Genomic DNA, 13,568 nt, shown 5'->3' on the forward strand with positions numbered 1-13,568 from the left:
ATATCAGAGCAGAAACCCCAAATTGACTGGCAGATTCATCGTGCATGTTTATGTCAAGTGTGCTCTGTGTGTGTAAGTCCTGTGAGACCATAGGATAGTCTAGGAAATCTGAATTTCCTGACCTCAGCATATTTACAGAAACTCTACTCTTGGCAGACGTGGAGTTGCTGTACTGCAGTTACTTGCAAAGGTTTCTTTGTGGTCACTGATTCTGAACTTAAAAGTGATTTTTGAATCATCAATGATTAAGTGCATTTTTTTTCTTATAGAATTTACCATCTGCCTTAGTGAGTCATGTCCTGAATCCTCAGCCTGGAGAGAAGATCCTGGACTTGTGTGCAGCACCTGGAGGCAAAACAACACACATTGCAGCACTAATGCATGACCAGGTGAGATGGTCGTCACAGCAGAACCATGCTCTGAGTGTTAACGTGTTTCCCTAGTGAAGGTGGAACTACGTGTAACTTAGGAAACACATAGCCATCCATAACCTAATTTATTTCAGATTCAGCCAAAGTAAGGACTATTCAGTTGTCAGTAGACAGTGTAACTTAGGAATACTGAATCAAGACCTTTTTTATTTATTTATTGTTTTTTTGTGGTTTTTGGCCAGGGCTAGGTTTGAACCCGCCACCTTCGGCATATGGGACTGGCATCCTACTCCTTGAGACACAGGCACCGCCCAAGACCTTTTTTAATTCCCTAGTTTTTAAATAAAATTATAGGATAGAACTCTTCCTGATGAAATTAAGTTGAACTAAAACATGTAAGAGTTTTTTTCATATTTAATCATAAAATTTCATAGTTTACTAAAATAAATTCTGCCACTAAAAGTTAACTTGACAGTGCATTATCAAAATGTGAAGAATGTACATATGTTGAGATGCATTCACGCAGATACATAAACAGATAAGGACATAGCCATACACGCACAGTACATATTTGTGTGTTTGTCTTTAAGGGTCATATAAACCTCGTCATCTGGCTTAATTATAAACTTGGAATTGTTGTCCCAAAATATGAGTAAGTTTGTCTTTGGATAACTTCAGCACAGATTTCATTGCTTTTTGATTGGAAGGTGTTTTCCTTTCTGATGGGCTGGTTTTATCTGTGTGTGAAACTCCTTGTGGCCTTGGAACCATTATGTTCCTCAACTGAGATTCTTCAACTCTGGAAGGATATGGCCAGTTGATGTCATCTTTCCTGTTTGTTTTGAATTCTGTAAACGAAGTGATTTCTAAAATCCTTATACATGCCAGTGTCTTTGTCTTTAATAAACTCCTCAATCTGGAGTCAGATTTGAGTTGACTGATTGAAAAACTAGTTAGTATGTGCCAGGAAAATAGTATTGCACTATAGTGACCAGTGTTCTCGTCTTCGTAAAGCTTACACGTGGGTCACTACAAAAGTTTTGAGACAGATCATGTTATGGTCTAGTATTTCACTTCCAAGAAACATGGTCATCAGTGTCCTTTCTGATTTACCCTTGCAGGATTAAACTTGGCTCACTTATCGATGTTACTGGGAAGGCTTCATCTGTTTCCATCTGCATGGCTTTTATGTTTCTTGATTTTTGTGTGTTTGAGAGCTTTTGTAATCACCCACATTTTATTAACAGAAGACACATAATAAATGAATAAAAGATACAACATTAATGATTATGGTAAAGGGTATGGTGAGAAATAAAGAAGGATTGAGGAATAGGGACTATTGGGGGGAGAGGAATGTGTTTGCAGTTTTAAATGACATGGTAAGAAGGGTCCACACTGTGAAGGTATTACAGTATCTGAGGGAAGAGCTGGAGGTAAAGAGCAATACAGAAGTATCTGGAAAGAACGTTGTAGCTAGAGGAAACAGTAAGTGCTGAAGGTGGCAGGGGCCCTACCTAGTTAGAGGACTCTCAGTCGTTTCAATGAAGTAGGGAAAGGGAGAGTAGGGGAAGGAAAAGAGATGAGGAAGGTCTGCAGACGAGGGCATTAGGGGGAGGAAGAGAGATGAGGAAGGTCTGCAGATGAGGGCATTAGGGGGAGGAAGAGAGATGAGGAAGGTCTGCAGACGAGGGCATTAGGGGGAGGAAGAGAGATGAGGAAGGTCTGCAGACGAGGGCATTAGGGGGAGGAAGAGAGATGAGGAAGGTCTGCAGACGAGGGCATTAGGGGGAGGAAGAGAGATGAGGAAGGTCTGAGACGAGGGCATTAGGGGGAGGAAGAGAGATGAGGAAGGTCTGCAGACGAGGGCATTAGGGGGAGGAAGAGAGATGAGGAAGGTCTGCAGACGAGGGCATTAGGGGGAGGAAGAGAGATGAGGAAGGTCTGCTGACGAGGGCATTAGGGGGAGGAAGAGAGATGAGGAAGGTCTGCAGACGAGGGCATTAGGGGGAGGAAGAGAGATGAGGAAGGTCTGCAGACGAGGGCATTAGGGGGAGGAAGAGAGATGAGGAAGGTCCTGCTGATGCCGGTCCTTGGTAGAACAACTTTGTAGGACCTGTTGGGATTCTTTTTATTGAGAATGAGGGGAAATCTGGAGGATTTTGAGTGCAAGACTGTTATAAGTCTACTTAAGATCAAACGTATCATTTTGGCTGCTGGATTGGGAACAAGCTGTAATAGAGGCAGGATGGAAACAGACGAGGTGGAAGGCTTTATGTCAGGGAAGTAGGGGTAGTGCAGGTGGTAGGATGTGGTCACATCCTGGGTATGTTGAGGGAAAGCTGTTAGTACATCCTGGGTATGTTGAGGGTGGATTGCATGTGGGTTGTGGAAGTGAGAAAATATTCCAGCGTGATACCTGAGGTTTTGTGCCTGAGAAAGTGGAGTGATGGATTTCCTACTGTATAGATGTGACTGTGGGAGGAGCAAGTTCTGCAGCTAAAAACAAATTGAGTTTTACATGTGTCAAAAGGAGATGTCTATTGGACATCCAAGTGATGGAGTTGAGCAGGCAGTTGGATATATGAGTAGAAGGGAAACGGTTGGGTTGGAGATACAAATTTGGAAGTCATTGACGTATCAATGATACATAAAGCCATCAAGCTGATAAATGGGTGGAAAGAAAGTAGAGGAGGTCTGAAGAGTGAGACTTCAGGGTATAGAACATCAACATTCAGAGATTAGAAAATGAGAAGGAATGTCCGCAGTGTAGGAGGAAAACAGAGGCGTGGATACCCTGGAAGCCATGCGAAGAGAGGCGTGGGAAGACAATGGTGGGGTGAAACGTGTCAGTGGTTGTTGACAAACCAACTAAGAAGCAGACTGAGAACTCCCACCGGATTTGGAAGTGTGGAGGTCATTGGTGACTTTGTCATGAGCAGTTTTGATTAGTGTAAATGCTGGTTTGGATCGAGAATGGGAGGAATCAAAGAGTGAATTGAGATAGCTCCTTTTGGGGGGAAGGTAGTGTGCAGGAGAGCCAAGAAATGGGGCTAGTTGGAAAGTCATGGGGCTCGGAGTTTTTAAGACAAGAAAGAACAATGTATGCTAACAAAATTAGGCATTAAGAGGAAAAACTGATAACCTTTGAGAGAGGGGAGAATTGCTGGAACAGTATCTTTGAATAGGTGAGATGGGTTAGGATTTGATACCGAAGTGGCCTTCGGTGGTAACAGGAGGCATCTTATCCGTGGAAGCAGAAGGGAAGACCAAGTGCATGGGTGCAAATGTTGTTGGGTTGGTGGAATTGGCAAGAGACAGGAAGTTTTCTTCTGACTGTCTCAGTTTTCTCAGTGAAAGAATGAGAAGGAGGTAGCAGGAGCTTTGAGAAGATATGAAATAGGAAGCTAGGAAGATGTGTGCTAAACTGGGCCATGTACATGCCATGAGAATTCCAGCCTTCACTCAGGGCCTCGTGGAGGTAGTGGTCATCAGTTCGTAGTGAGATTAGCTGGTATGGTTGTATGCTTTTCAGCTACCTGTTGTCAGACCTGAAGTTGACAAAATAGTGTTTTTTGTCGTGTTTATGCAAGAGAGGTGTGAGAGTTGAGGTGGTTGTCATGTGCCACAGAGTCTAAGATGGGTAAAGCGTGTAGCAAGGACGTTAAAGGGAGAGCTAGGGGACCAGTTGCTACTACTTTTCTAAATTAGCACAGATTTATAAAGTGTATGAAAGATAATAGAAATCTAGGAAACTCACCAGTTACCTTCATGGTACTTAACAGTAGTTTATAAGTAAATTTTACCTACCTGGGACAAGACTTTGGGATGTAAAAAATATACCTCCATAAGGCTTAACAAAATCCTTCTGCTCTAGCTAACTTACTTGATAAAAGATGTGCTGTCTGTGTTCCCACCCCCAAAGTGCCAGATGATAGACTTTATCAACAGATCCATTTTTGATCAGTAGTTGATAATTCTTTGGGTTTTCAAGGGGGCTGGGCATGATGGGCTCACAGCTGTAATCCCAGCACTCTGGACAGATGAGGCAGAAAGATGGTTTGAGGTCATGAGTTGAAGACCAGTCTGAGCAAGAGCAAGACCCTGTCTCTGCTAAAGATGGAAAAATCAGCCAGGCATCATGGCTGGTGCCTGTAGTCCCAGCTACTGAGGAGGCTGAGGCAGGAGGATTGATTGCTTGAGCCCAGGAGTTTGAGTTTGCTGTGAGGTAAGGCCATGAAGTGTTACCATACAAAATTATTTTTAAATTGTTTTTTACACCCCTCCAGAACATTTTGCTATGACATACAGAGATTGTAGGTCATATTTTCCTGGCTCGAGTTGCCAGAATTCACAGAAATCTTGTCTGCACAGCTGGAAAATATCAGACTGAGGATCAGTTGTACTAGTACTGTTTGTATGCATTTCTGAGCACCATAAAGCAGCCGTCTCATAGCGTTAATTCATGTTCTTAGAGGTGAACAAGGCACATCAGGTTGATGAGTTTTAATGGTTACCTCTGAGGGATGGTTTTTAATTTTAGAAGATTGTAATCCTTTCTTTTTGAATTTGAGTTTTGTTGATTAAAGGTACTTATAAAACTATTTTTCTGGCAAGAATGTGCTTTTTAGATGCAAAGACTTAGGTATTTGATGTAAATCGGATATATATTTGGTTAATGAATTTGGTTTTAAAAGTAGGGATGGTAGGAAACTGAAGGCCATAATTTTTAACCATTTTTTTGATTGTTCAGTTTCAAGACTGTTTAGATTAACATTTATTTCTACTTTTTCTGCATTGTTTTTCTTTTTAGGGAGTAGTGGTAGCAGTGGATAAAATCTTCACCAAAGTGGAAAAAATAAAGCAGAACGCCTTGTTATTAGGGCTGAATTCCATCAGGGCATTTTGCTTTGATGGAACAAAGGCGGTTAAATTTGATGTGGTTGAGGACACCAAAGGTGAGTTAAATTTTGTTTTGTTTCCATTATTTTCATTTTATTTATTTATTTATGTTGAGGCAGCATTTTACCTTGTTGCCCCAGGCTAGAGTGCTATGGCATCATAGCTCCCAGCAACCTCAAACTCCTGGACTTAAGCGATCCTCTTCCCTCAGCCTCCCAAGTAGCTGGGACTACAGGTGCCTGCCACAACATCCGGCTAGCTTTTCTATTTTTAGTAGAGATGGGGCCTTGCTCTTGCTCAGGCTGGTCTCAAAGACCTGAGCTCAAGTGATCCACCCACCTTGGCCTTCCGGAGTAGTAGGATTACAGGTATGAGCCATTGCACCCGGCCTGTCTTTATTATTTTTACGTGAAAAATCGTAATTGTATATATTAGTTATATATTAGTAGGATACAATGTGATATTTTGTTAGGTATACAATTTTGTATATGATGTGGAATGTTTCCAACAGGCTAACTGACCTATTCATTGCCTTATCATTGTGGTAATAAGACATTTGAAGTTTACTCTTAGTAAGTTTGAACTATAAAATACATTGCTATTAATTGTAATCACCACTCCACGCAATAGATCTCAAATACCTACTTAACTGAAACTTTATACTCTTTGAGCAGCATCTTTCTCCCTTCCATCCTCCCCCCATTCTGCTGTTTCTCTACGTATTCAACTTCCAGATAAGGGAGAACATCTGGTATTTGTCTTTCAGTGTCTCGCTTATTTCACTTAGCCTTATGTCCTGCAAGTTTATTTTGTCACCAATGACAGATTTTCTTTTTTTGTTTAAGGCTTAACATATTCTCCTTTTTTGTTAATTCCATTATGTATCTGGACCACATCTTTATCCATTCATCTGTTGGTAGGCACTTCGGCTTGCGTCCCTGTCTTGGCTATTGTGAATAATGCTGCAATGAACGAAGGAATTCACATGTCTCTTTGAGATACTGATTTTAATTCCTTTGCCTTGTATACCCAGTAGTAGGACTGCTGCATCATGTGGTAGTTTTTTTTGTGTGTGTGTTTTTTGTTGTTTTTTTTTTGTTTTTTTTTTTTGAGAAATTTCCAAATCATTGTCTATATTTGTTATGCCAATTTACATTCCCACTAACAGTGTAGAAGAGTTCACATTGCTCTGCATCCTCACCAGTATTTGTTATTTTGGCGTTATTTGATATTATTCATTTTCTTTTTTTTATTATTATTAAATCATAGCTGTGTACATTAATGTGATCATGGGGCACCATACACTAGTTTTATAGACCGTTTGACACATTTTCATCACACTGGTTAACATAGCCTTCCTGGCATTTTCTTAGTTATTGTGTTAAGACATATATATTCTACATTTACTAACTTTCACATGTACCCTTGTAAGATGCACCGTAGGTGTAATCCCACCAATCACCCTTCCTCTGCCCATCCTCCCTCATCCCTCCCCTCCGTTTCCCCCCTCCCCCTATTCATAGGTTATAACTGGGTTATAGCTTTCATGTGAAAGCCATAAATTAGTTTCATAGTAGGGCTGAGTACATTGGATACTTTTTCTTCCATTCTTGAGATACTTTACTAAGAAGGATGTGTTCCAGCTCCATCCATGTAAACATGAAAGAGGTAAAATCTCCATCTTTCTTTAAGGCTGCATAATATTCCATGGTGTACATATACCACAATTTATTAATCCATTCGTGGATCGATGAGCACTTGGGCTTTTTTCATGACTTAGGAATTATGAATTGGGCTGCAATAAACATTCTGGTACAAATATCTTTGTTATGTGATTTTTAGTCTTCTTGGTATAATATACGTAGTAGAGGAATTATAGGATTGAATGGCAGATCTATTTTTAGATCTCTAAGTGTTCTCCAAACATCTTTCCAAAAGGAATGTATTAATTTGCCTTCCCACCAGCAGTGTAGAAGTGTTCCCTTTTCTCCACATCCACGCCAACATCTCTGGTCTTGGGATTTTGTGATATGGGCTAATCTAACTGGACTTAGACGGTATCTCAAGGTAGTTTTGATTTGCATTTCTCTGATGATTAAAAATGATGAGCATTTTTTCATATGTCTGTAGGCTGTGTGCCTGTCTTCTTCAGAGAAGTTTCTCTTCAAGTCCCTTACCCAGCCTGTGATGGGATCACTTCTTCTTTTCTTGCTTATACGTTTGAGTTCTCTGTGGATTCTGGTTATTAAACCTTTGTCGGAGACATAACCTGTGAAAATCTTCTCCCATTCTGAGGGCTGTCTGCTTGTGTGTTCTTGGCTGTGCAGAAGCTTTTTAGTTTGATCAGGTCCCAGTAGTGTATTTTTGAAGTTGCTTCAATTGCCAGGGGCGTCTTCCTCATAAAAATGCCCAGACCGATTTCTTCAAGGGTTTTCCCTGCACTCTCTTCTAGTATTTTTATAGTTTCGTGTTTTAAGTTTAGATCTTTAATCCAGTGAGAGTCTATCTTAGTTAATGGTGAAAGGTGTGGGTCAAGTTTCAGTCTTCTACAGGTTGCCAGGCAGTTCACCCAGCACCATTTGTTAAATAGGGAATCTTTTCCCCACTGAATGTTTTTAATTGGCTTGTCAAAGATCAAATAACGGTTAAGTAGCTGGATTCATTTCTTGGTTCTCTATTCTGTTCCAGACATCTACTTCTCTGTTTATGTGCCAGTACCATGCTGCTTTGATCACTACCTATTTGTAGTATAGTCTGAGGTCTGGTAGCATGATTCCTCCTGCTTTGTTTTTATTTCTGAGTAATGTCTTGGCTATCCAAGGTTTTTTCTGATTCCATACAAAACGAAGTATTCTTTTTTTAAGATCTTTAAAGTATGACAGTGGAGCTTTAATAGGGATTGCGTTAAAATTGTATATTGCTTTGGGTAGTATGGACATTTTAACAATGTTGATTCTTCCCAGCCACGAGCATGGTATGTTTTTCCATTTGTTAACATTTTCAGCTATTTTTCTTAGAGTTTCATAGTTATCTTTATAGAGATCTTTCACATCCTTTATTAGATAAACTCCCAAAGATTTCATCATCTTTGGCACTACTGGAAATGGAATAGAGTCCTTAACTGTTTTTTCAGCTTGACTATTGTTGCTATATATAAAGGCTACTGATTTATGAATGTTGATTTTGTAACATGAGACACTGCTGTATTCCTTGATCACTTCTAAGAGTTTTGTAGTAGAATCCTTGGTGTTTTCCAGATACACAATCATATCATCTGCGAAGAGTGAGAGTTTGATCTCTTCTGACCCTATATGGATACCCTTGATCGCCTTTTCTTCCCTAATTGCGGTGGCTGAAACTTCCATTACAATGTTAAAAAGCAGTGGAGACAATGGGAAGCCTTGTCTGGTTCCTGATCTGAGTGGAAATGTTTTCAATTTAACTCCATTCAATATGATATTGGCTGTAGGTTTGCTGTAGATGGCCTTTATCAGTTTAAGAAATGTCCTTCTATACCAATTTTCTTAAGTGTTCTGATCATGAAGGGATGCTGTATATTTTCAAAAGCTTTTTCTGCATCAATTGAGAGAATCATATGGTCTTTGTTTTTTAATTTGTTTGTGTGCTGAATTATTCTTATAGATTTACGTATATTGAACCAGCTTTGAGACCCTGGGATAAAACCGACTTCGTCATGATGTATAATTTGTTTGATAAGTTGCTGGATTCTGTTAGGATCTTGTTGAATATTTTTGCATCTATATGTATTAGTGATATTAGTTTATAATTTTCTTTTCTTGTTGGGTCTTTTCCTGGTTTGGGGATCAGGGTGATGTTTGCTTCATAGAACGTGTTGGGTAGTCTTCCTTCTTTTTCTACCTTTTGGAACAGGTTGAGTAATATAGGTACTAATTCCTCTTTAAAGGTTTGGTAGAATTGTGACGTGTAGCCATCTGGTCCCGGGCTTTTCTTTTTAGGGAGATTTTGTATGGTTGATAGTATTTCAGAACTTGATATTGGCCTGTTCAACATTTCCACTTGATTCTGCCTAAGCGTTGGAAGGTGATGTGCTTCCAAGTATTGGTCAATTTCCTTCAGATTTTCATATTTCTGAGAATAAAGTTTCTTGTAATATTCATTAAGGATTTTTTGAATTTTTGAGGAGTCTGTTGTTACTTCGTTTTTGTCGTTTCTGATGGATGAGATTAGATATTTTACTCTTTTTTTCCTGGTTAGGTTAGCCAAAGGTTTATCTATTTTATTGATCTTTTCAAAAAACCAACTTTTTGATTTATTGATCTGTTGTATAATTCTTTTGTTTTCAATTTCATTTAATTGTGCTTTAATTTTGGTTATTTCTTTTCTTCTACTGGGTTTGGGGTTGGAATGTTCTTCCTTTTCCAGTTGCGTGAGATATCCCATTAAGTTGTTAACTTCCTCTCTTTCCGTTCTCTTGAGGAAGGCTTGCAGTGCTATAAATTTCCCTCTTAGGACTGCCTTTGCAGTATCCTAGAGGTTCTGATAATTCGTGTCTTCGTTGTCGTTTTGTTCCAAAATTTTGGCAATTTCCTTCTTAACCTCCTCTCTGACCCAGGTATCATTCAGCATAAGGTTATTTAACTTCCATGTTTTTGTATGAGTATACAGATTCCTGTTGTTAGTGAGTTCAACTTTTCTTCCATGGTGGTCCGAGAAGATGCAAGGAATAATTTCTATTCCTTTAAATTTACTGAGGTTAGACTTGTGACCTAAGATGTGATAGATTTTAGAGTATGTTCCATGGGCTGATGAGAAGTATGTGTATTCAGTTTTGTTGGGATGAAATGTTCTATAGATGTCTGCTAAATCCAAATGTTGGATGGTTAGGTTTAAATCTAAAATTTCTTTGCTCACCTTCTTCTTGGAGGCTGTATCCAACACTGCCAAAGGAGTGTTGAAATCTCCGACTATTATGGATTTGGAGGAAATCAAGTTGCTCGTGTCTGTGAGAGTTTCTCTTATAAATTGAGGCACATTCTGGTTGGGTGCATAAATATTAATAATTTAAATCTCATCATATTGAGTATTACCCTTAAAAAATATGAAGTGACCATTCTTATCCTTCCTTACTTTTGTTGGTTTAAAGCCTGTAGTGTGTGCAAATAGAATTGCAACACCTGCTTTTTTCTGATTACCATTTGCCTGAAATATGGATGACCATCCTTTCACCCTGAGTCTATATTTATCTTTTAAGGTAAGATGTGACTCTTACATGCAGCAAATATCTGGCCTGAGTTTTTGTATCCGGTCAGCTATCCTGGTGCCTCTTTAGAGGATAGTTCAAGCCATTCACATTAATGGAGAATATTGATAAGTCTGGTAAAGTTTTGGGTATTAAGTTTTTCAGAAGTCCAGTGGACATTTTTAATCTTTTCGGCACTGCGGAAGTTGGAGTTTGATGAACAGTTTCTAAGTGAGTTTACTTTTGTGGTAGAGGATTGGTCTGGTCATTATGGAGGATAGGTCTGAGAATATCCTGAAGAGCTGGTTTGGTTATGACAAATTTCTTCAACATATGAATGTCGTTAAAGTATTTAATTTATCTGTCATAAATGAAACTCAGTTTAGCTGGATACAGGATCCGGGGTTGAAATTTATTTTGCTTCAGGAGATTAAAAGTCGATGACCACCCTCTTTTGGCTTGAAAAGTTTTAGTAGAGAGATCTGCAGTCATTCTAATATTCTTCCCTTTGTAGGTATTGGATTTCTTACGTCTGGTTGCTTTCAGAATTTTCTCCTTCACATTAACTTTAGTGAAGTTAATTATATGCCTGTGGGATGTCTTATTCAGATTGAGTCATGCTGGGGTTCTGAAACTGTCTGCTATCTGAATTTCAGAATCTCTTGGTATGTCTGAAAAATTCTGTTTCATAATTTCATGGAGAAGGACCTCTGTGCCTTGCGAGGCCACTTCATCACTTTCAGGGATTCTAATGAGGTGGATATTAGCCTTCTTCGAATTATCCCAGAGCTCTCTGAGAGAATGATCCATTTTTGCTCTTCATTTCTCTTCCTCTTTGAGAGTTTGGGAGCGTTCAAAGGCTTTGTCTTCAGTGTCAGAGATCCTTTCTTCTGCTTGCTCCACTCTGTTACTGAGGGATTCTACTGTATTTTTTCAGATCTTTGAGGGCTGCAAATTCTTGCTTCAGTGTGTCAAAATCTTTGGTGATTTTGTCTTTAAATTCATTAAATTCTTGAGACCACTTTTGAATTTCTCCTTGAATTTCTAATTCCGACTTTTGATTTGCTCCTCGAATTTCTAATTCCAAATTTTTCTCCATTCTATTAATCTTCTTTGCTATCCAGATTCTGAATTCAATTTCTGACATCTTGGCCAGCTGTTTATGAATGGGATCTTCAGTTACATCTGCCATATCTTTTCTTGGGGAGGGTTGATCTATTCTGGTTATTCATGTTCCCAGAGTTTTTCTGCTGATTCCACCCCATAATTATTTTACACAGTTTGATTTTTCCCTTGGAGCTTTGTTGAGGACCCCTACAGTGCTATGGCCTGAGAAACTAGGGACCTGTTTGGTGTGGTGGGGCTAAGTAGTTCTGTCTTGTTTTCAGCTGGTCTCTGTTCGACCCTAGTGAAACATTTACTCTGGGTTGAAGTCGCAGCTGTGGAGAAATACCCGCAATTATGTCCCCCTGTCCCCAGCAGGCAACAATTTGAAAAGGAAAATCAAACCTTCCTACAACCACACACTCAGGGTACCACTTAAATTGTCCTCAGGCGATTGGCTCAGTTCAAAAGGTCCAAATCAATTGTCTCAATCAGCACCTGTCTCAGGTGGAAGAGTTTAAAAGGTCTCTGGCAACTGGATTGCAGGGGTCTGGTGACAACTCAGATAAGACTTGCTCCAGTGCTCCGTGGAGTCAGGAGGACCCCCCTCCCTCCCAACAAATAGATTAGTCTGGGAAGGTTGATGCTTCCTTCCCCACCTTGCACCTCTGTCATACCCAGTCACTGACAGCCCTGGAGGGCTGTGACCCAGTTGCCTGTAGTGAACAGATACTCCAGGGATTTGCACCTGCCTGCGTCACAAGGAAATCTGTATCTGTTCAGCCAGGCTCTGCCCCTATCCAGCAGGGGGAGGTGAGGCCTGACAACCTTGGGCGCTTGATGGAGGCTGGGGGGTGTTCAGTCAGTTCTAGCCCTGCCCCTGATTGATGTTACTGACAGAACAGAATAGAACAGAACAACTTTGCGGGAATTTGTAAATTCCCTGCTAAATTCCTCTGCCGTAGAGAAGCTGTTTTGAGTTCCCAGAGCCTGTGCCTCCTTTGCTCCTGCAGGTTTGTATTTGGTTAGCTGTCAGTTCTAACCTCCTGCCTTCCTTTGTCTATAGGCTGACGATCGCCTGAGGGCTGGGTGCATCTTAGGCTTAGTAAAGCAGTCCTCTGGGTCAGCCCCACTGTGGCAGTTTCCTGGCTCTACACGTGTGTTTTCTAGTCCCCACGCTCCACCCAGGCCGGTACCACCTCAGGCAAACCCTTTACTCACGGGGCCTGCGTTTCTGTCCCAGATCTGTTCTGCAGTGGTTGCCACCTGAGAAAATGTCCGGCCTCTTCTGGTTGCCTGGGGAGACAGGGGGTGTGGCTTTGGAATATCTGGGAGTGAGCCCTATTGTTGCCAAAAGTGGCTGCTGCTTTGCGCCTCTGGGCATCGCCGCTCCATCCTCTCCTCACTCCCGAGCCATAGAATCACCACTGACCAGATGCAATCTAGGCCCTGTCCACACTTCTCGAGAAATCACCCAAGAATCTGGACTCCTGGGGGACAGGCCTCCAGACCTCAGAGTGAGAATGGAGGGGAGTACTGGGAGCTCAGAACTGAGGTAGAGAATATATACAGTTTTATGCCTGGCAGGAGAATGCCGTGGCACCGTAGTAGGGGAGGTAGGTCCAGTTTTTAGAGGGTCTGTCCCATGCAGTGTAGTGGGAGGACCTTTGAACTCTGCTCATTTGTTTGTGGGGCACTCCGAGCCGTTCTCATTGGGGAGAGGACTCCTGTCCACTTGGTGATGGATTTTGTATCTTTTGTTTCTATCCTTGGGGTTGCAGCAGGGTTGATGTGCGTTCTTCAACCTTCTGTCTTGGTTCAACTCTGATCCACCAGGTTACTTGCTCAATTTCTGTCCTTTAACTCTGATTCTGGATGGGAGCCTCTGTGGAAAGCTGCCTTCAGTCAGCCATCTTGTCTCTGCCCCCGATATTATTCATTTTAAGTGTAGTGAGGTAATATCTTAGTGTGGT

At 40.8% G+C, this 13,568-nt stretch overlaps 1 protein-coding gene across 5 annotated transcripts in view; it reads left to right on the top strand.

The window, feature by feature from the left end:
- Positions 1–13,568, top strand: part of NSUN6 (NOP2/Sun RNA methyltransferase 6) — a 51,085-nt gene that overhangs the window by 22,598 nt on the left and 14,919 nt on the right. For all 5 annotated transcript variants that reach the window (XM_053572179.1, XM_053572178.1, XM_053572175.1 and 2 more), the window contains 2 exons: positions 270–389; positions 5,182–5,326. In XM_053572179.1, the coding sequence (XP_053428154.1) occupies positions 270–389; positions 5,182–5,326 (265 nt within the window). The remainder of the gene's footprint in view (positions 1–269; positions 390–5,181; positions 5,327–13,568) is intronic.

The sequence above is a fragment of the Nycticebus coucang genome, chromosome 20, assembly GCF_027406575.1.
Source record: "Nycticebus coucang isolate mNycCou1 chromosome 20, mNycCou1.pri, whole genome shotgun sequence".
NCBI classification, from domain to species: Eukaryota; Metazoa; Chordata; class Mammalia; order Primates; family Lorisidae; genus Nycticebus; species Nycticebus coucang.